Below are 22,876 nucleotides of genomic sequence, written 5' to 3' on the forward strand. Positions count from 1 at the left end.
TTTAATTTCAACATTATCTAACAACATGAAGAGCTGGGTTCAAAGAAATAGGCCGAAGAAGTTAGAAGAGGCGATTCACCTCATAGAGAATTATTGCGCGGCGGAAGAAGGGAGTAAAGAGTACACAGGCGGAACCTCCGACAAGGCACGCCCACCTGACAAGATGGCGACCGGAGGCAGCAACACACCGCGTGGTCCGATGTCTTTCTCCGCGATCGGCAGAGGCAGACCCGCTAACTTCGAGCCGATGCGTCTTAAGCCGACCCGCCCCATCACATACGACCAGAGGTTGTTCGAGCCAGGCACAGGATTGAAGGAGGGCAAAGATGGCAAGCCCGTGTGTTTCGACTGTGGCCGCCCGGGCCATGTTCGGCGGCAATGCCCTGGGCTGGATTTTTCGTGGGTAGGCCAAAATAACGAACCAGTTAAATTGATAGGGTCTGAAAGAGAAGGTTGGGAGGTGATGGTTTTGGTTAACGGCCACGAAAAGAGGGCATTAATAGATACTGGATGCAGTAAAACTTTGGTGCGTCATTTAGAAGGAACTGAAGTAGCAGATGAAGTGTCGGTGAGATGCATCCATGGGGATTCGAAAAAATATGCGACGGTCTGGGCTAACGTACAAATTGGGAATGATTGTCGGAGAATGAAAGTTGGGATAGCCCCGGGACTTTCAAGGGAAATGTTGTTAGGACGTGATTGGGAAGGGGCTAGTGAATTGTTAAATAAGAAAGAGGGTTTGGTTGGAGAATGCGAGATAAGCCAAATCGAAACTGATTTTGGAAAAGAAGTTTCTAGGGAACAAACGAGGATGTGGCAACAAGATGACCCTACATTACAAGAGGTATTAAAGGAAGCACAACCTACAGGGACTATTGTTCAGGGACAGGAGGGATTTGAACTGGAAGAGGGATTATTGTACCATGTGAATCGGGAAGGTGAAAAACAACTGGTGGTACCAATGAAATGGAGGAAAGATGTGTTAAAGGTAGCTCATGATGTTCCTACAGCAGGCCATTTGGCTACTGAAAAAATGATAGCTCGAATATCTCAGAGGTTTTGGTGGCCGGGGATGCAAAAAGAAATACAACAATTCTGCAGAACTTGTAAAGAGTGTCAGATGACCCAAACGAAACCTAGACCAGGAGCCCCTTTGGTGCCCATGCCTCTTGTAGATCATCCCTTTGATAGGATAGGAATTGACATAGTAGGACCTCTTACAAAGTCTGCAGGAGGGCACACTCATATTCTAGTGTTAATTGATTATGCAACAAGATATCCAGAAGCTATACCTTTGAGGTCAACTACAGCCAAAGTAATCGCGAGAGAGCTAATGCAGGTGTTTACTCGGTTAGGTTTCCCTAAAGAAATATTAACAGACCAAGGGAGTAATTTTATGAGTTTAACATTGAAAGAAATGTGGAAATTATTGGATGTAGATCCAGTACATACTTCCGTCTATCATCCTCAAACAAATGGATTGGTGGAGCGATTCAATAAGACTCTGAAAGGGATGTTACGGAAGTTAGTAATGGAAAAACCTCGCAGATGGCACCTATTAGTAGCTCCTCTTATGTTTGCAGTTAGAGAAGTACCACAAGCATCTACTGGCTTTTCGCCATTTGAGATGATATATGGTTGGAACCCCCGATGAATTTTAGATTTAATAAAGGAAAAATGGGAGAGTGGGTCAGACAACTCTCAACTCACAGTAAAACATGTCCTTGAAATGAGAGAACATTTAAGAAAGGTGTCTGAAATAGCGAAAGAACATTTAGGACAAGCACAAGCCGGGCAGAAAAGGAGATATGATTTAAGGGTTTCACCTAGATCATTCCAAACTGGTCAAAAAGTGTTGTTGTTATTACCCGCTGAAAATGCCAAGTTGTTTGCACGATGGCAAGGACCATACGAAGTAATTAGACAAGTAGGAAAGGTAGATTATGAAATTAAGACTCCAGATAAGAAAAAGAAAACAGGAATATATCATGTGAACCTTTTAAACGAATGGCATGAAAGAGAAGTGTTATGGGCCGAAGATATAGAAGAAGATTTAGGATCTGAATCATCAGTGTATAGAACAGACCAGTCAGAAATCCCTTTAGGGGATTGTTTGAATTCTCAACAAGTGAGACAAATAAGGCAAATTGAGCAAGAATTTAAAGATGTATTTTCTCCCAAACCAGGCATAACCCAAATAGTCGAGCATCGTATTAATACCAAGGAAGGAGTAGTTATACGTAGCGGAAGTAGGAGCTGGCCATATCACATGAAAGAAGTAATCAACAAAGAGGTAGAAGAAATGTTAAAGTTAGGAATAATTGAACCTTCACACAGCCCGTGGAGAAGCTACCCTGTGGTAGTGCCTAAACCCGATGGAAAAATCCGGTTATGTATTGACTTCAGAAAATTAAATGAAGTGTCGAAATTTGACGCTTACCCCATGCCCCGCATAGAAGATTTATTAGAGAGACTAGTGGGCGCTATTTATCTTACTTCATTAGATCTCACTAAAGGTTACTGGCAGATTCCGTTGAGGGCCGAGGATAAGGAGAAGACAGCTTTTGTGACCCCTAAGGGGTTGTTTCAATTCCAAAAAATGCCATTTGGATTACATGGTGCAGGAGCCACCTTTCAACGATTAATGGATAAAGTATTAGAACCAGTAGAAGGATTTGCAGGAGCATATATTGATGACATTCTTATTTTCAGCCCCACTTGGGATGAAAATGTAAGTCATATAAAGTTAGTATTAAAAGAATTAAGGAAAGCTGGACTAACTGTAAACCCTTCTAAATGTAAAATAGCTCAAGAGAAAGTAAAATTTCTGGGTCACGTAGTGAGTAAAGGAGAGATACAACCCTCTGAAGAGAAGATTGACAAATTATCGGATTGGCGTATACCCAAAACCAAGAAAGAAGTACAACAATTTTTAGGTCTGGCAGGGTATTATAGACAATTCGTGCCTAATTTTTCGGGGATTGCGGCTCCTTTAACTGATCTTACTAAGAAGAAAATAAAGAAATATATTAATTGGGGAAGGAAAGAACAAGAAGCGTTTGACAAGCTGCGGTCTGTTTTAAATGAATTACCTAAAAGGTATGCGCCTGATTTTTCTTTGCCGTTTATTGTACAAACAGATGCATCAGATAGGGGGATAGGAGCAGTTTTGGCACAAGAAAGACAAGGTATCGAATATCCTGTTATGTATTTAAGTAAAAAACTAACACCTAGAGAACAGAAATATGCAACAATTGAAAAAGAGGCCTTAGCAGCCAAATGGGCCATTACAACTTTAAAATATTATTTATTAGGAATGCCTTTTATATTAGTAACCGACCATGCCCCGTTACAATGGTTGAACAGAATGAAAGACGCCAACCCACGTTTGACCCGATGGTATTTGAGCTTACAACCTTTTGCGTTCCAAGTGAAATATAAAAAAGGAAGTAACCATGCTAATGCCGATTATTTTTCACGACAGGGTGAAGGGGATGCGCGCGATGACAACAAGCGGACGGCCCACTCCTCCGGGGGGGCGTGTGAAGGTGTGGAGAATAAGAGTGTGCCGTCCGCAGAAGTAAAAGTGGAAAAAGAGGATGGAAAAAAGAGTCAACGAGATAGTGGCGAAAGTAAAGAAGAAAAGGGAAAGGAGACAGAAGAGAAAGAGGGGGAGGTGAAGATAGAGGTGTGTTTGGCAGACGAAGAGTGGGAGGAGTCTGAAGTGACAGTTGGAGGGGGGTATAAGAACGAGGAGGGGGTGGTGTGGTTCAGTTCAGTAGTGGAAGATTATGAGAGGAAGAAGAAGGAGGAAAGACAGAGGGCTTTTGAAAGGGTTCGCTACCAGGGGTTGTTAAGAGATTTTCCCCATTTAAAAGAAGGTGGCCTGCTGCCCGATCCACCTAGTGTGACCGAGACTTTCCTGCGCAAATTGGTAAAGGAGTGGAATGTAATCGTGGCGCCCAGAGAGCTAGAGCTTCAGCGCGAACGCGCCTGGTTGACAGCTGAGGAGCACGAAGGTCCCGACGAGAGAGGATGGTACCGACACAAGTGTTGTGGGACCATTTGTGCCATGAGGAGTCTCCCACCTCCTCAGAGGGAGCCGCGGGGATCATGTGGGATCCGCCGCCTGTAACTCCCTGGGAGTTTGAACAAAGTTTAAATATTGTTGAAAGTGGCCTGTTGCCAAGTTTGAAACCGTTAAACCCATTTAAAGATGTGCAGGAGGATGTGGAGTTGAATAAAAGTTCCAATGTTAACGTTATGCAAACTCAGTCTGGCTTATTTTCCGCCGAGAATAAGGGGCTGCCTGAAGGGAAGGACCAACTTTCTTGCAGTGGGTAACAACATACAGTGGTGCCTCGCATAATGAGCGCACCGTTTAACGACGAATCCGGATAGCGGTGTGTTTTTTGCGATCGCTTTTGCGATCGCATTGCAATGCTTAAATAGGGTAAACATCGCATTGCGATGATCGGTAAGCGTTTTGCTTACTGATCTTCGCATTGCGATGTTTTGGGAACAGCTGATCAGCGGCTCCAAAATGGCCACCGGATCAAGAAAATGGCCGCCCGCAGCGTTTTCGCGCCGATTCCTTGCTTACCGAGGCGGCGAAAATAGCGGCCCTATGGAGGATTCCCGCTTAGCGGTGAGTTTATCCCCCACAGGAATGCATTAAATGGAGTTTAATGTGTTCCTATGGGTTTTTTGCCCCGTATAGCAACGTTTCCGTAAAGCGACGATTTATCCGGAACGGATTATCGTCGCTATGCGGGGCACCACTGTATCATGTAACAATTTAAAATTTTAACAATACAGTCGTGCCCCGCTGGACAATTACCCCACTCTATGACAAATCCGCTTTACGTTGTTTTTGCGATCGCTTGATGTTTTTGCGATCGCAAAATAATGTTTTAAATGTTTTTTTGTTTTTTTTTGCTGTGCACTGATCAGGTCTCTGCTTCGGGAACCGATTTTCACTTTATAATGATCAGCAAACAGCTGATTGTCGGATTTCAAAATGGCCGCCGGCTGAAGAAAATAGCCCCCTGCTGTTTTCTAGGTTGGATTCCTCACTTTACAGGCACCGAAAATGGCTGCCGTATGGAGGATCTGCGCTGGACGAGCAGGTATTCAGCCCTTTGGAACGCACTGAACGGTTTTCAATGCATTTCAATGGTTTTTTAAATTTTGTTTGACGTTTTCGCTCTACAACGATTTTGCTGGAACAAATTAACGTCATCAAGCGAGGCACCACTGTACAGTGGTGCCTCGCTTAACGAGCGCCGCGTTTAACGAAAAAATCGCATAGCGATGGCTCTTTTGCCATCACTTTTGCGATTGCACAACGATCTTGCCTATGGGGAAAAATCGCTTTGCGATTTTTCCCCATAGGCACCATTTTCCCCCAGCTGAGCGGCGGGAGCTTTGAAGCCCCGCCGCTCAGCTGGGGGAAAATGTCGGCAGTGGGCTGCGGCCTTGGAAGGACCCCGAAGCGACTGTCCCCTGCCGACAATTCCCTTCCGAGCTCTCAAAGGGCCCCCTCCGATATTGGAGAAAGCCCTTTGAGAGCTCGGAAGGCTCTCAGCGGCGGCGGGGGAAGGGTACCGGGGTGTCGAAGGCTTCCAGGCCTTTGCCTGGAAGCCTTGCAGACACCCCCCCACGCTGTCCCCGCCGCCGGCAGCCTCCCCACGCCACCTACCCCGGCCGTTCTCGGAGGCCTGGAAGTCCGAGAACGGCTGGGGAAAGTGGCACGGGGAGGCTTCAAGCATCAGGGACAGGGTGGGGGTGGATCGGGAAGCTTGAAGCCTCCCCGCGCCACTTAGCCAGGCCGTTCTCGGACTTCCAGAAGTCCGAGAACGGCCTGGGTAAGCGGCGCGGGTAGGCTTCAAGCCTTCCCGATCCACCCCCACCCTGTCCCCGATGCCGGTAGCCTCCCCGCGCCGCCTACCCCGGCCGTTCTCGGACCTCTGGAAGTCCGAGAATGGCCTGGGTAAGCAGCGCGGGGAGGCTTCAAGCTTCCCGATCCACCCTCCAGCCTGTCCCCGCCGCTTAAAGCCTCCATGCGCTGCCTAGCCCGGCCGTTCTCGGACACCTAGGTGTCCGAGAACGGCCTGGGTAGGCGGCGCGGGGAGGCTACCGGCATCGGAGACAGGCTGGGGGGTGGACCGGGGAGCTTGAGGCCTCTCCGCGCCGCCTATCCCGGCCGTTCTCGGACTTCCAGAAGTCCAAGAACGGCCTGGGTAAGCAGCGCGGGGAGGCTTCAAGCTTCCCGATCCACCCTCCAGGCTGCCTAGCCCGGCCGTTCTCAGACACCTAGGTGTCCGAGAACGGCCTGGGTAGGCGGCGCGGAGAGGCTTCAAGCTCCCCGGTCCACCCCCCAGCCTGCCTCCGATGCCGGTAACCTCCCCGCGCCGCCTACCCAGGCCGTTCTCGGACTCCTAGGTGTCCGAGAACGGCCGGGCTAGGCAGCGCAAGGAGGCTTTAAGCGGCGGGGACAGGCTGGAGGGTGGATCGGGAAGCTTGAAGCCTCCCCGCGCTGCTTACCCAGGCCGTTCTTGGACTTCTGGAAGTCCAAGAACGGCCGGGGTAGGCGGCGCGGAGAGGCTTCAAGCTCCCCGGTCCACCCCCCAGCCTGTCTCCGCCGCTTAAAGGGTAACCGGCAGTTGGTGGGATCCAAGCCCGGGATGCCTGAAAGGCATCCCAATCCCACCACCCTCCCCCCGCAGCTTGGATTCAAGCTGCAGCGGCTACCCCAGCCATGGCCGGACTCTAGGGAGTCCAGCCATGGCTGAGGTAGCCGCCATGGGTCAGATCCAAGCCGCGGGGGGAGGGAAAAAACCGGATAATCCGTTCCAATTGGAACGGATTAACCGGTTTTCAATGCATTCCTATGGGAAATGGTGCTTCACATAACGATGTTTTCACATAACGTTTTTTTTTCTGGAACCAATTAACATCGTTATGCGAGGCACCACTGTATATTACTAAATAAACAATGATCCAAGATTGGAGAAAACACAAGATAACAAAAATTTAGATTGTGGGTGGAGGGAAGGCTTGCTTAAGCAGCCAGCTTTTCAATTGGCATTTAAAGATGCCCAACGACGGGGCCATACGAATCTCAGGAGGGAGGCTGTTCCAAAGACGAGGAGCCACTGCTGAGAAGGCCCGGTTTCTTGTTTTTCCCTTCCGGGCCTCCCTCGGCATTAGGCTCCTCAACCTCACCTCCTAGCTAGATCGGGTGATACGGCTAGATCTAGGTGGGAGAAGGCATTTTGTCAGGTAATGAGGTCCTAAACCATTTAGGGCTTTATACATAAGCGACCCAACATCTAGATAGGGATGCAGCTAGGCTATCCGCCAGAGATGGAAACAAGCGGTGCAGACCACTGACGCTACCTGGGGTTTCATGACAAGCGCCTAGGCCAGACAGACCCCCAAGCTGAGCACTTCACTCTTCATGGTGAGAGTCAACCCCCCAAAAGAGAGGGAGTTTCCCAAACCGCTGATGCTAGGCCCACCCACCCTCAGGACCTCCGTCTTGTCTGGCTTCAGCCTCGGCCTGTTCTCCTGCATCCATTGCAATACAGACCCCAGGCAGCGCTGCAGGGACAGAACGGCATCCACTGTAGTTGGCAAAAAGGAGATGTAGAGCTGCGTATTATCGGCATATTGATGGCACGATGCTCCACACCCCGATAACCTCATCCAGCGGCCTCATATAGATGTTAAACAGCATTGGGGAGATGGTTGAACCCTGCGGAATCCCACAATTGAGGCTCCATGGGGCTGACTCATGCTCCCCAAGCTGAATTCTCTGAGGACAGTCCCCCAGGAAGGACCGGAGCCAGGCCAACGCCTGACCACCGATTCCCAACTTGGAGACCCTCTGGAGGATACCGTGGTTGACGGTATCAAAGGCAGCTGGGATATCAAGGAGGACCAGCAGAAATGTTTTTCCCATCGGCCTCCCTCAAAAGGTCATCTAACAGGGCAACCAATGCTGTTTCTGTACCATGGCGCAGCCTGAAGCTTGACTGGAACGGATCCAGGGCGTTTGTTTCATCCAAGTGCGCCTGACGCTGATCAGCCACCACCCTCTCAACCACTTTACTCATGAAAGAAACATTGGCAATGGGCCTATAATTGTCAATATCGTCCGCCGCCAAATTAAGTTTCTTTCGAATGGGCCTAATGAGCATCTCCTTGAGGGCAGGGGGAAATTTGTCCTCCTGGAGAGGCCCATTAATTATCGCTGTAGCCCATTCAGTTGTTATAGGCCTGGCTGCTTTTATTAGGTGGTGATCCGTCCATGACAAGGGAACTGACACAAGGTCGGTCACCATCAGATCACTCTCGCTCCAGTTGGTGGAAAAAACTAAGTCTAGCATATGGCCACCCATGTGGGTGGGGCTGTTAACATGTTGGGACATGTTCAAGGAAGCCATGGTTTCCAAGAACTCAAAAGCTGGACCAGATACCTCAGCCTCCGCATGGATGCTGAAATCCCCCAAGACTAAAAGCCTCGGGGATTCCAACAGAGCTGTGGAGATGAAGCTCACCAGCTCTGGTAGGGAGATGGCTGGGTCGCAGGGAGCACGGTAACCCAGCAAAATCCCAATACCATCCCTAGTCCCTATCGACATGTGGAGGGCTTCCAGACCCGGCTTCACCACCTCAGAGTGCCTAGTAACCTCCAGGGTGTTTTTATATATAATGGCTACTCCCTCCCCAGACACTACACCAGGTGTCCTTATTATTTAGGAAGTACAGTGGGGTCTCGACTTACAAACTTAATCCATATTGGAAGGCAGTGTGTAAGTCGAAAAGTTTGTAGGGCGAATCTGCATTTCCCATAGGAATGCACTGAAAACCATTTAATCCGTATCTGCTCTTTTCCGTCCATAGAAACTAATGGGAAGCTGCCATTCCGCCTTCTACCACTAGAGGGGGATATTTTTTCTTTTTTTTTCCCCTTAGGTCAAGAAAACGAAGCCAATTTTAAAGCATGTTTTAAAGCATGTTGTGCTGATTTTTTCAGCACAAAGACACATAAGCAGGAGTCTGGAACTCACACCTCAGCCTTTTGAGGTACTGAGCAAACCTCCGGAAGCCTCTTCAGAGCTAGCCGATCAGCTGTTAGGCGGGGAGAGGAGGGAGCAGGAGCGGAGAAGAGCATAAAATGGCTGCCAGGCTCCCTGCTGGGTGTTGGCTTTTAGCTGTTTGGTGCTCTTTTTCCTGCAGTTTGGGGGCTACCAAGGCCTGGTAAGTGGCTTTGTTTTATTTATTTTTAAGTTTCTGACCCTTTTTTCCCCTCCAGAAGCCTCTAAGGGGAGGGAGGGGGCACTTTTTTTTCCTGTTCGTAACTCGAGGAAAGTTCGTATGTTGAGTCCTTATTTCCCTATCGGGGGGGTTTGTAGGTTGAATTGTTCGCAAGTAGGGTCGTTCGTAAGTCGAGACCCCACTGTAGTTATTTTGTAAACATCAAAAGGAAAAGCCATACCTCAACAATGTGGTAGTTCAGAGGGATCTTGTTATTCCCTGGATAACTCAGTAACTGGGCTGCACTAGAAAAAAAAAGACTGATGCAAGTTAGGCAAATAAATTGAAAATGCATAAAAAGGTCAAATAAGAAGGATGGAATATGATGTAGGTCATACTTCTAGTTATGCATGTGGAAGTCAACTGCTCATATGCAAGAAGCACTGAATTGACATTTTGTGCCAAAATTAAATGGTGAAACACAGCAATAAAAATGAAAAACTATTCACAGTACACACATGTACTGTAGTTCCCAAAAGTTACCATGTGCTCTGAAGAGTAGGGTTGGTCACTTTTTATTATAAAGGGCACATAATCTTAGGAATAGAACATCAGGAGGTGGCAGTGAGTAGGTCAGGCTCCTCCTCTATTCACATCTCACTAGTATCACAGGCATCCATCCTCTGTCCTCATGATATTAACTTTTCCCCTAAGCTTAATAATGGCACAGTGAAGGCAACCATCAGGATTGCAAAAAGATTGACTAGGTTAAAGCTTCTCACTGCTATGATTCTACATATTTATCTATAAAGAAAAGCTGAATAGGACAAAAGAGGGGTGGTACTATAAGCAGTTGATTGGGAGCTCAGTCTCTTCTTTTGCACTTCAGTGGTTTCTTGACAGTCAGCCGAAGGTGAACAGCTTCTGAAAGCATGGGTCTGCAACACTCATATACCTTCTCTACTTGTATATGGTGCCATCCAAATAACACTCCTCCAAAACCCTACTTTCAGCTTAAACAAGTGAACAGGGATTCCCTCTTTTAGGTTATATCTGCCTCCAACCCAGGCAAACAATCAGTGTTTCCTTTTACACTGCCGCTTTAACTGTGCCACAGCTAAGACCTGGCTTTGCACTGCCTTTTTAAAAGTCACAATGTTTTTGGTGAAGCGCACCTTTGTTTACTTGGATGACACTACATAACCCATGTGTCATAGCACTCCCCAGCAGTATATATGGGTACAATATCTTAATACTGCTATCTATAAAATAATAAGCAGGATTTGTAAACAGCTGATCGGCGGTTCTCTATGGGCAATCTTCACTGGACGATGAGGTATTTCCCCATTGGAACACATTGACCGGTTTTCAATGCATTCCAATTATTTTTTTTCCTGCTTGACGACGATTTCGCTTAACACCGATTTTCCTGGAACGGATTATCATCGTCAAGCGGGGCACCACTGTACTATGAAATGTAATTTCCCCATCTGTGCTGAATATGAGGGGAAAAAATCCATTGTGTGCAGTCTAAAAAGTTAGCTGGACATGTCGGTTAAGAGTTCCTTTGATGTTTACACAGTTGCAGGTGACTGAAGGGACCAACTGTTTTCAAAACTGATCAGCAGTTTGGCTTTGGCTACTGAAGGTATTCTCAATATGGTTATATACTGAGAATACCTTCAGTAGCCAAAGCCAAACTGCTGATCAGTTTGCTGAACAGTATAGATTTTGGCCAAACTCCTCAGAAACTCATAAGCTTAGACAAGGTAAAGATAAAAGACTTCCTATAATACTAAGATTCTTCCTGTATGAAAGGAAAGGTTTCCTACCATGTCTTTCTCTCCTTCCAGTGTGATTTAATGATGATGTGAAGATTTTCTTCTATCACAAACCTCTCCACAGAATGACTGCCAGGCATAACAGGACCCTGACACAGGAATTAAGAGGCAGATGTTGTTAGCCTGAAAGTAAGCTTTGATCATCAAAATAACAAATGTCAGCTGCACTACCACCATCATGGTGGTTTAGCATTTATAAGTCTTTCTAGTACATATAAATCATTTGCTCCACAGTGAATTTTACTGTTAAAATAGAAATCAAATTCCAAAGAACCATAAAACTAGTTCACTGAGTCCAAATCTTACTTTGCTTTTCCCAAGAAAAGCTACTACTGCAATAAAATAAGAGTCTCAAAAAGCAATCTGTGAAAATTCATGGAAAGGGGAGGGATTCAAAAGCAAAAGACCACTGAGCATTCACAAGCACCGTTGTATGAGCTTAAGCAGCTATTTGGATCTCTGGCAGTTTTGGAAAAACACACACTAAACGGAAGTGTGTGCAACAGAGTAGTCAAAAATGGAAGTACAACAACTATTAAGACATTTCGAATATAGCTAGGACAGTTCATTGGAAGTGGGGAAGCCCGCAATGAATTAGGGGGTTATTTTTTATCCCTTGGGGTTTAAACTGAAATCACACTTTACTCTGACACATCACTTACCTCGGGATCATCAGTGTAGTCAAACATCCGAAAGATAACTCTTGGCATTGGGTAAACAGAGTCTTCTGTGTGAGGTGGTGGAGTAAAAGGAGGCAAGTTGTGATGAAGTGCTTCACAGAGCACATTATCAAAAGCAAGGTATGGCCTTGGGATATGCCTTTCTTGCCAGCGATCTTTTTTCAGCTTCTGAACCTGAGCCCAAAGGCAATCTAAATACTAAAAATATTAATATTTGTTAATCATTTCCAAACTTTTGTTTTGCTGCCCAAAAAAGATAACACAGTCTATAATAAGTCACCCACACAATTCATTTTCTGGTTCTCCCATGCCCTCGTGCCCCCTCGTGCCATTTCCCTACCCTTACACTCCCCCTAAGGGACAGGGCCCACAGCCTGGGGATGCTCCTGGACCCCAGTCTAACTCTGGAAGCCCAGGTGGACTCGGTGGCCAGGGGCGCCTTCCTTCAGCTGCGGAAATTTTACCAGTTATGGCCCTACCTGGAAGAGCGGACTCTCATGACAGTTACACACGCACTGGTAACATCTCGTATAGATTATTGCAATGCGCTCTACATGGGGCTGCCTTTGAAGACAGTCCGGCGAGCTGTGCGGCTGGTGAGTGGTGGGGCTGCTAGGGAACACATCAAGCCGATTCTGTTTAAGTTACATTGGCTACAAGTTGCTGCCCGGGCCCAATTCAAAGTGCTTATTTTGACATATGAAGCCCTAAATGGCTTGGGCCCTGGATACCTGAAGGACCGCCTCCTTCCATATGAGCCTACCCGGCAGTTAAGATCTAGCCAGGGGGCCCTTTTGAAAGAGCCGTCCCTCAAGGAGGTAAGAGGGACGGCTTGTAGACAAAGGGCCTTTTCGGCAGCTGCCCCCAGACTATGAAATGCCCTCCCGACTGAAATTTGTCTGGCGCCGACGCTGATGACATTTTGGTGACAGGTCAAAACCTTCCTGTTCCAGAAGGCTTTTTATTGAAATAACATCAACTGTGGGTCCTGATGGCAATTTTAATTGTATTTTAATCATTTTATCTTTTATTGTATTTTAATTGAATTTTAATTGTTGTAAGCTGCCCAGAGACTTTTGGGTAGAGTGGGCAGCATATAAGTTAAATAAATAAATAAATAAACACTTGACCAGGATCTAAAGGACTAAACAATTGATCTATATTTTAAGACAGTTGCTGCCAATACCACAAACCTGAAAGTCACTTCTGAAAAAGAGGCACCTTTCATCAGGAAACTGCAAAATTGCACAGTAGCTAGTGCAAAATTGCACTGAATCTGTCAAAGTTCTCAACAGATTCAAGACAACATTATGGATACTAGCCATTAATAATAGCATAATTAAAAATTGTTGAAAATCATTTTTTGGAAGCAACTCTGTCATCTTATCATGAAGACAGATGCCTGGAAACTATTCCAGGAGAGGGAAAGACAGAAAGATGAGAATTATAGTCCCCCGATGACTGAAGAATTTTTGTGAATTCTTATCTTTACATTCAGAAAGTGAGAGAGACCAGCATGACGTTTTCATTTGAAAAGCAATGGCAACTCCATGAAGCATAAAAGAATATTTTTTTCATCAGTATTTCTAATGGTAGCTCTAAGCAGTTTAAACATTAGTGCAAAATGGTCCTTCGGAAGTGAGACTAAGATTCAAAAAACTAAATTATAGTTACCTCTTCTTGTGGATGTGGTTTATCAGCAGACCAAACTTGTAGCATAGGTACATGTATCTTCTGACGCCGTCTAACATAAAAAACAAACAAATCCACAAACATCTTACCTACTACTGATATCTGAGAGGTAGTTGAGCTCTAAAACACCATGAAGGAAAATACCAAATTTATTCAAAGGAAGAAGCAATTTTCAAAAGGGTGGAGTATGCTTTCTTAAAAAGGCCGTTGCTTATTGCATTTTCAAGTTATCTAATTCTCTCCAATTTCCATGCAAGTGCTTTGTTCTGTTTTGGCTACATTGATGGGATTGCTTCCATGTGTTCTTTCTTACTCAGGAGACATTCTTCTTTATAGAAAAGCCCATGGAATCCATAACGTTCAGAACGTCATCTGCTTTTTAATAAGATGACATTCATGATGTCTTCAACAGAACTCAAAATCAAATGTAATGTAATAAAATAATCACTGCTGGGGACGCATCCTGCTGGGAATGCATCCTCCTCTTTAGTTTCCCCCTCTCCCTTAGCCAACATTGAGCATGGTGCACTGATGCAACTGAAAGCTCATGGCAAATCAGGATCCTTCATATCTATCACTAGGATAAAGCTCCTCTGGATCCAAATCTATGTCTCAAACTATGGTTTATGTAGTTTAGCATTTGTGCTGCCTCAGAAACAATGGCTGAAATCCAAGAACAATTTGCATGTAGGGTGACTCTACTCCTTGATAAGTTCCACTGATTCAACGGGCCAGAGTAGACATGTTCTAGATGGGCGGTATATACGTTTAATAAATTAAAATTAAATTAAATTACCGTATATTTCGCTCCATAAGACACACCTCTCCATAAGAAGCAGCTCATTTTTAGGGGAGGAAAACAGGAAAAAATATTCTGGCAATTTCGGCCCGCTGGGCCCGCGGGGAGCCTCCGAAGGGTACAAGAGTGCCTTCCAGGACCCTTTGGAGGCTCCCCCCGCGGGATCACCAGCTTCCAGGACCCTTCTGAGGCTTGGAAAGTAAAGATAAAATCAAAGAAGAGAAGAGGATGAAATACATGTTGCCAAGTTTGCCCCAAGTTGGGAAATCAGTGTTTCTGCTAGTAACAACAAGTGATACTAGACTCAACCTATACAGTGGTGCCTCGCTTAACGAGCACACCGTTTAACAACGAATCCGCACAGCAATGCGGATTTTGCGATTATTTTTACGATCGCACTGCAATGTTTTAATAGGCTAAACATCGCATTGCGATGTTAGGGAAACAGCTGATCGGCGGTTCCAAAATGGCCGCCGGATTAAGAAAATGGCCACCTGCAGCGTTTTCATGCCCTGTCCTCGCTTACTGAGGTGGCGAAAATGGCAGCCGGATGGGGAATCTTCGCTTACCGGTGAGTTTTTCCCCCCATAGGAACACATTAAACAGAGTTTAATGGGAACTATGGGGTTTTACGTTCTGTTTAGCGATGTTTCCGCATAGCGATGTTTTTCCTGGAACGGATTAACGTCGCTATGTGGGGCACCACTGTAGTTAAAACCTGAGTTATTTACATATTTCCTTTCTCCCTTTAACAATTGAAAAACAGCTTTAGAGTAACTGAAAGCAATCAATATATTTCTGTTCTATGGACATCTAATAAAGAAAAGAGGATTTTCTCTCATTCTTACTTCAGATAATTTTCAACACTGGTTAAAATGCGGTCCATCTCAGCATCCTTCTTTTCATATAATTCCTTTCCTACCCAAGGTAAGGATGACAGAAATGCATACACATACCAGTCACACCGCACCTGTGGTAAACAAAAGTGATAACACACAGTTGTGTGAAAGTACACATTTCTTGGTAGAAAAAAATACAGAGAAAGTTGGGTTAAAAGGTTTGAATGCAATGTGAAGATCTATATGCAATTTTAAGCTGTACTTGCAATTTTTGGACTGCTTAAGTGTACTTTAATGTAACACTTGAAATGTAAACCTCTGATACAACACTTCAAATGCAAATCTTCAAAAAGCACATATAACAAGATGCAATTCATAAAATGGCGGAACTTTTTATTGCTATAAAATGCTATTCAAATACAAATATAGTAAGATACAGTATATTCAGATTTCTACACAAAGAAATCAAGGGAAGACAGTGTGCCCAAGCCAGATAATTTTCTCCAGTTATATATATATCATATTATTTACAGAAACATGTATTTAAGTACTACTTACATTGATCACATTTTACTTCCAATTTTTCTCCAAGGTATAATCGTATTTTCTGGATCCTTGAAATCATCTATGACTTGATAAATACCCAATACTGCCAGGTATTAGCCCCAATCATCATATTCAGAGCATTTCCCACAAATCTGTTTTCCCAAATACTGTCTATGTAACTATACTCTGATGTGAATCTTTCAAGGAATTCAGCGTCATTTCATGAAAAGGACAAAAAGCTAAGTGCTTTTTGACAATTCCCTTTTCCTGCAGTGTGCCATTCCACCTCCTACAGGGTGAGGACTTCCTAGTACTCTCATGCAGTTTGTAAGGGGATAGAGAAAGAGCAAGAGCAAGTGTGCAGGCCAAATTGAAAACTGCCTCTATCTCTCATCTCTAGTGAGTGTTCCATGAGTTTAGAATCAATTGTTCAAACTCTGGATCTAAGCCAATAAAGGTAAAAAAGTTCAACTGTCCAGAAAAGGGAAAGGTGTAACTCTGTGGTACTAGTTATTTGAATTCAAGTGACAGATCTAACATTTCCAGATAGAACTGGAAAAGCTTTCTGTGTGAAACCACGGAGAACTGCTATCAGTTAATAGAGAGAATATGAACTAGATGGACTATTGGTCAATGTGTCATAAGACAGGTTCTCATGGTTTTTTATCAAGCTATTGAACAATTCCTTGTACATTACAATATACCATATGTATTTTTCTGTGAGACTAATGGCTCTCACAGTATTAAATCCTTCAGAACTTCTTAGTATCAAATTAATGTTCTCCACCTGTATGTGGTATAGAAGCACTGGTTCCTATTTATTCACAGAGAGGCTTCTGTAATTGATTGCCTTATTTCTAAGACAAGTAAAAAAAGAATGTGGGAAGGACTCCACTATAGATCCTGCTCTCATACAACAGAACAGGTTGACCAACTGTTCAATTTTCTTTAAAACACTACATGTGCAATGTGATCATTAATCAAATTCCTGTTTTGCTACACTCTGTAAATTCACTATAACAGAAAAAGAAAAACTCATTCTAGTCAGTTTCAACATAATTTTTCAAGTGCTTTTACACCTGACATTAATCACATACTCTTGTCACCATGGTACAGAGATGTCAGCGAGCATGAGCAAGACCATCTAGAGGTCAGTAATTGGCAGCCTGCAAGTAAAATCCAACACCCTAGTGTCATTTGGCCTTTTAATTACAATACAGTGATGCCTCGCTTAACAATGTTAATTGGTTCCAAAAAACCCATCGCTATGAGAAACATCGTTAAGTGAAACACCATTTCCCATAGGAATGCATTGAAAACCGGTTAATCCATTCCAATTGGAACGGATTAACATCCTTAAGTGAAAATCCCCATAGGAAACATCGCTAAGTGAAGCAATGTTTTCCCAACGGAAATCCATTGAAAAAGTTTGGCTTTCTTCTGAGTCTTCGTTAATTTTTGGTGATTTTTTGTTTTTTCCCTCATTGAGAAGCATTGGACTGTAACAAAGCCAAACTAACTGTGCATAGGTTTCACAAGGTGCACTACCGAGTCCAAGCATTTAAAACAGGTTTCAAACATTTTAAGACACTTAAAAATGAGTGAAAACGGACGTCGGAAAGGGCTTCAAAAGAACTGAAGCCGGCTTCAGTGCTTTTCAATGGCTTTTTGCGATGTCTGTTTTCGCTCATTTTTAAGTGTCTTACAATGTTTGAAACCTGTTTTAAATGCTTGGATTCGGTAGTCCACCTTGTGAAACCTATGCACACTTAGTTTGACTTTCCTCTGGGTCTTCCTTAATTTTTGGTGATTTTTTGTTTTTTCCCTCATTGAGAAGCATTGGACTGTCCGTCCAATGCTTCTCAATGACGGAAAAAACAAAAAAATCACCAAAAATTAACGAAGACCAAGAGGAAAGCCAAACTAAGTGTGCATAGGGTTCACAAGGTGGACTAACTATTCCAAGCATTTAAAACATGTTCCAAACATTGTAAGACACTTAAAAATGAGCAAACACGGACATCGTTAAGTGAAATTCCCCCATAGAGAAAATCGTTAAACGATGCTGAAAATTCCTCAAAGAAACCCATCGCAAAGCGAATACATCGTTAAACAAAGCAATCGCTAAGCGAGGCACCACTGTATTTAGAGGTAAAGATGGATATGTGAAACTTCTCTGCGAATGATATTAGCCTACAATTCTGACAAAAGGATATCTATTCTCGCTCTACTACCAAAGCCCATGTGTGCCCTCTTATTTTAGATCAAGGGTAGGGAATGTGTGACCTTCTCTATGTTGAACTGCAACTCCCATTAGACATCACAACTGGCTATGCAGGCTAGGAATGATGGGAATAGTAGTTTAGCAACAATGTAAGGACAGCATGTTCCCTTTCCTTGTCCCAAAGGATAAAATAAGAATATTCTGTGTCTGACATGACAGTCAAGCTCACATTTCAGACTCTTATTTTGTTCCAGTAGCTTCAGATCATATCCTAAGCAGCTCACTCCTAGACATGCATGAAATCTAGGTAATTCTTCTGTCTTGATACAGAAATAGTGATTAAGTTGGAACACTCCAGATATGTGCATGTGGGAAGGGAGAAGGGTAGGTTTCTTCATAGCAAATCATCCATGAAGCAAAAAGTTTGTTTACCTGAGGTACATCCTCTTCCTGAGTCACAGCCACAAAATTCTCAAACATGGCTACCATAGACGGTGCAGCTATTACATGACAATTCACAAGATCAGACAGAAAACGGACCTGAGGAAAAAAACAAAATAACAAAAATCTTGAGTTTGTTGACTTTGATTCTCCCTGTTGGGAGACTGGGGCATAGTTTGACTCATGTGCTCTCTTGTCCACAGCATGGCTAAACAGCAGCTCTCACATGTTCAGACATCTGCCACATTGAAGCAGAGGATCCCTCAATTCAGAAATCTGAAACTTTGGAGGTGAAGTAGGATAGAATATACACATGCAAGCACACTTCCCATCCAGAATATGGTGAGAATGCTAGAGTCTAAACCATAACTGAACAACTACGACAGAACAATAGTACTGGTTCAAACAGAACATGTACTGTCCAAGATGAAATCCATTTAAAAAGCTTGTTTAATTCACAGTACCTAAAATCCTGTTGCCAAAACTTGTACTTCCATCAGCAAGTGGCAATTTTGGGGCGGGGGGAATTAAGCACTTCCAACTTTTGTTCTGAGGCTCCCACATACTCCCTTTCATCAATGTGAAGCCAAACACTGATTCTGCTGGGATTCCAGCAAGTATCTTTCTATTACATTTCTATTACATTTGTCATCAAATTGCTTAGGATATTGTCTGTGGCAAACTGTCATACATATGACACACGACTGACAATGAAGGGTTACTGGTGTAAAATTACAGGAAACAGGCTTTGAGTTGGGTGTAAAAAGGATTGTAGAGATTCAGTTTTCCAAATTACACCTCACAAGATGAAGAGTGAACTCTTCATATGTGGTGGAAAGCAAAAACACATTTTAAAAAAGTGATAAGATGTGAAAACAACTTACTAAATACAGAGCTTCATTATACATGTTGACTTTCAGACATTCTTTGAGTTGACGTATCATGGCTTCCACAAACTCTCCACCAAAATTGTAGTTCCTTGCATTCAGCAAGCCAACCAGAGTTGTGTAAACAGTGAGCTTTAATGGTAGCAAACGTGCACTGATTTTTTTCATTAAACAAACACAAAGCAGAATAAGATGTTAACACATGATTGTAACCTGAATTATCACCTTTATGTATGCCACATTTAAGCCATTAAATGGGATGTGTGTACATTTTGAACTCAAGTGCTGCACCTAAAGCAAAGTGTGAATCAGTCCACCTGGAGTCAACTGCTACCTCCCAGTAAACATGGATTTGCAAATTATGTCTCAGTTCATCACTATAGCTAATAGTCCAAATATAGCATTCGTACTGTAATGTACGTAGCTCAATAATCATGCTAAAGAGCATGCACACAAAATGCAGTGACACAGACCAAGAAGTAATACTGTACTATCATACAACTGTTCTTTGCAACAATATTGCTAAGAAAGTATCTTAAAAGATTACATAAGGATGCACATGGTGGAATTTTAATAAACTACTGAAGTTCTCTTTCCCCATTTGGACAATAAGTCTGGCAAATCTACTATAAAAAACTGACAATAATTGCATCTCATTTCTGAAGAAAGGTGCTGCTTAAATGAAGTATTCATTTAACTTTCTTAATTTCCTCTCTGTAATTCTCATCCCCACAAATATTTAAGACAGAATACACAAAGATGCAATGTAGCCTTGTGAACAACTTACAAAACTTTAAAGGCATTTAGCATATGTAATACAATATCATCTGTATCCGTAAATCTTTAGCAATACATACACTGTACAAAGAATTCTCAATATCTTGCTTTTGTAGTTTGGCAGATCTGCCTCCAAGACCCCAGCCAAGCTTTCCAAGTTACACTCCAAAGATAAAGTACTCTAAGGGGGGCAACAAAAGTTGAAAAAATATAATCTTGTCATGAATCACTATCAACATGCTCCATATTTTTACAAAATCTTAAATATGGTCGTTGACTCATTAGCAAATGAGAAGAAAAATGCACTACAGATTCAAGGATAATGCCACATAGAGCCCTCCCTGCTTTACCAATCAAAAGATAGACATTCTATCTTCTTCTCCTTATAGTAGGAAAAGGGCAGAAGCAGCAGTAGGGGAAAATGTGAGTGTTACAAATGGAAAAAGAGGTTATCTGCCCGCAAGCACCAAGACAGCATGATCATATAATATAAACCATACAAGGAAGTACCCCTAAAACAGGCCTAAAATCTGTTTAAATTTTGTTTTAAAAAGATGCTTCAAGTAGAGATGGGTATCAATTAAATCATCTGCATCCTGGGCAAGTCACACTAGCACCTATACAGGTGTTGTGCAGGCACCGCACCCTCCTCCCCTGCATGCTCATCCATTCCTTGAGTAATGCATGCTTCCCTCCCCGCCCCCCAACAGACCACTCACCTTTTGCAGTCGGCTCTTCCATCTTCTCTGTCAGCCAGCCACTTAAAGGTAGTGGGGCAGAAATCTCTGCCCTGCCTCCTCATCTGAGTGGTTGGCTGGGAGAGAAGATGATGATGGAAGAGCAGGCTGCAAAGGCTGCACCGGGGGGGGGGGGGGGCAGGGAGAGAAGCACCTAAGAAATGGGCAAGTGTGCAGCGGAGGTGGGCAACATGCCGACACAACACCTGTGCAGGTATGATGACGATTCACCTACCATGGGGACAACTTAATTCATGCCCATCTCTAGCTTGACATTTCATGATTACTAAGAGCTGAGATAGTAGGTGAGTAATAAAGTCCAACTGAAAGCATTTAATAAGTTTCAAATTCAGGCCCATCAGAAGACACCTTATCTGCATTTTCTTCTTAGATCCACGGTAGATAGGACCATAGTTAAGAGATCACCATCAGACCACAAGCTTAGATACTCTGTCCCCCTTCTTGCACAAAGCCCCATCGCCCTTAAACATGTTTAAAAAGAACTGTACTACAGCAATATTAACCATCACTGATGGAAAACAAGATTTCTTCTTTAAAATGAAATAAAAATGTGAAGCTAGTTAGCAAATCCTGGTAAATCAAATTGACAGACAGGTAGTAGAAGAGCCAACTGAAGTAAAATACAGTTGTCAACTTGCTGAACAGGGGCATATCTATTAGAAGGAACTACTTAAGACAGTGGGACTGGAGGTGGTACCAAGTTTATTGAATTTATTTACTGAACTCAGTACAGTGAAACTAAGGAGGTGCCATCTAATTTAGTTACATTGTAAAGATAGTGTACATGTGATATTATATTGCTACCTTATGCTACCTTTCATTGTATTTTTGTGTTACAGTTACATCTAGATAAATCTCCCGGTCAGAGACCGTAATAAAGCTCATACATATATTAGGAGTTGAACAGAGTTAAACCGATACAGACATGTTCTTACATTACCATTAAGGCAGTGGTCCCCAACCTTTTTGACCCTGCGGATCCAGTTGGGGAAGGCAGGGCACCCCCCGCGCTCATGCGCATAGGAACAGGTGCAATCTCTCTCCCTCATGCGCACTTGTGCGCATGTGCGAACACTTGCTTGCATGGGCACTTGTGCACATGGACGAAGGAGCAGGAGGGCTCTCGTGCACACACACAAAGGGTGGCATGGCACTCGGGACACTTGTGTGCTTGCATGAAAGGGTGGGGGAGCACTCGCGCAGGCATGTGTGTGCATGTGCAAAGGGGCTGTGCAAGGAGGAGTGCGAGCGGGGGTGGGGTTGGGAGGTCTGTCTCCACGGCCTAGTCTGACTAAGGCCACAAACTGGCACCAAGTTGCGGATCGGGGGTTCAGGACCACTGCATTAAAGAATAGTGTTAAGACCATAGTACCATCAAAATGGAGAATATAAGGGAAAAACTGATCTTCTCACTCAATTTCAAAACAGTGGGGTTCTGTCAACATTATATTGATACCTGTACTGTGATTTTATCCCATGTAACAGACTCTGATTAAATGCACTTCAGTTAGCTTTAACACATGTGCACTCATAGTCACACAAGAACATTCAGTGCAAAGCTGTGAATCCTCTGTACCTTTTCTCCCACTTTGCATATTAAAGATTCCAGACGCTCTTCAATTTTAGACGACTCAGATGTTCTTCTCCTCTTATGTGGCTGCCCTCCTGTTTCAAAGAGACAAAGATTTTCTAATCTAGCACAAGCTGTTTTTGTACTCCGAAATAAAACTCCCAAAGTGCTGCATCTGTATTTATTTACATATCATCCCAGCACCTCATCCCAGCATAATTCTGTGGTTTACCACCCTGAACTGTGCCCTCAATTCTCATGACTATGTAATGAGAAGTACATTGTTCACAGTGTACAGTGGTGCCCCGCTTAACGAGCACACCGTTTAACGACAAATCCGCATAGCGATCTATTTTTTTAGGCGATGTTCTGAATGGGCAAAACATCACATTGTGATGATTGGTAAGCGTTTCACTTACCAATCTTCGCATTGCAATGTTTTTTTAAACAGCTGATCAGCGGTTCCAAAATGTCCGCCGGGTGCCCAAAATGGCCGCCGCAAGTGTTTTCGCGTCCTGCCCTCGCTTGCCGAGAGCGCGAAAATGGCAGCGCTATGGA

General features: G+C 43.8%; 1 protein-coding gene across 1 annotated transcript in view; it reads right to left on the reverse strand.

The window, feature by feature from the left end:
* The window catches only part of NCBP1 (nuclear cap binding protein subunit 1), a 45,784-nt gene that overhangs the window by 19,737 nt on the left and 3,171 nt on the right, over window positions 1-22,876 (reverse strand). The window contains exons 2-10 of the mRNA XM_020791326.3: window positions 22,325-22,413; window positions 20,071-20,171; window positions 19,211-19,367; window positions 18,318-18,425; window positions 15,125-15,246; window positions 13,460-13,529; window positions 11,768-11,983; window positions 11,097-11,194; window positions 9,506-9,569 (exon numbers count right to left, since the gene is read on the reverse strand). Of these exons, the coding sequence (XP_020646985.3) occupies window positions 9,506-9,569; window positions 11,097-11,194; window positions 11,768-11,983; window positions 13,460-13,529; window positions 15,125-15,246; window positions 18,318-18,425; window positions 19,211-19,367; window positions 20,071-20,171; window positions 22,325-22,413 (1,025 nt within the window). The remainder of the gene's footprint in view (window positions 1-9,505; window positions 9,570-11,096; window positions 11,195-11,767; window positions 11,984-13,459; window positions 13,530-15,124; window positions 15,247-18,317; window positions 18,426-19,210; window positions 19,368-20,070; window positions 20,172-22,324; window positions 22,414-22,876) is intronic.

This window comes from Pogona vitticeps, chromosome 2 (assembly GCF_051106095.1).
Source record: "Pogona vitticeps strain Pit_001003342236 chromosome 2, PviZW2.1, whole genome shotgun sequence".
Taxonomy (NCBI): domain Eukaryota; kingdom Metazoa; phylum Chordata; class Lepidosauria; order Squamata; family Agamidae; genus Pogona; species Pogona vitticeps.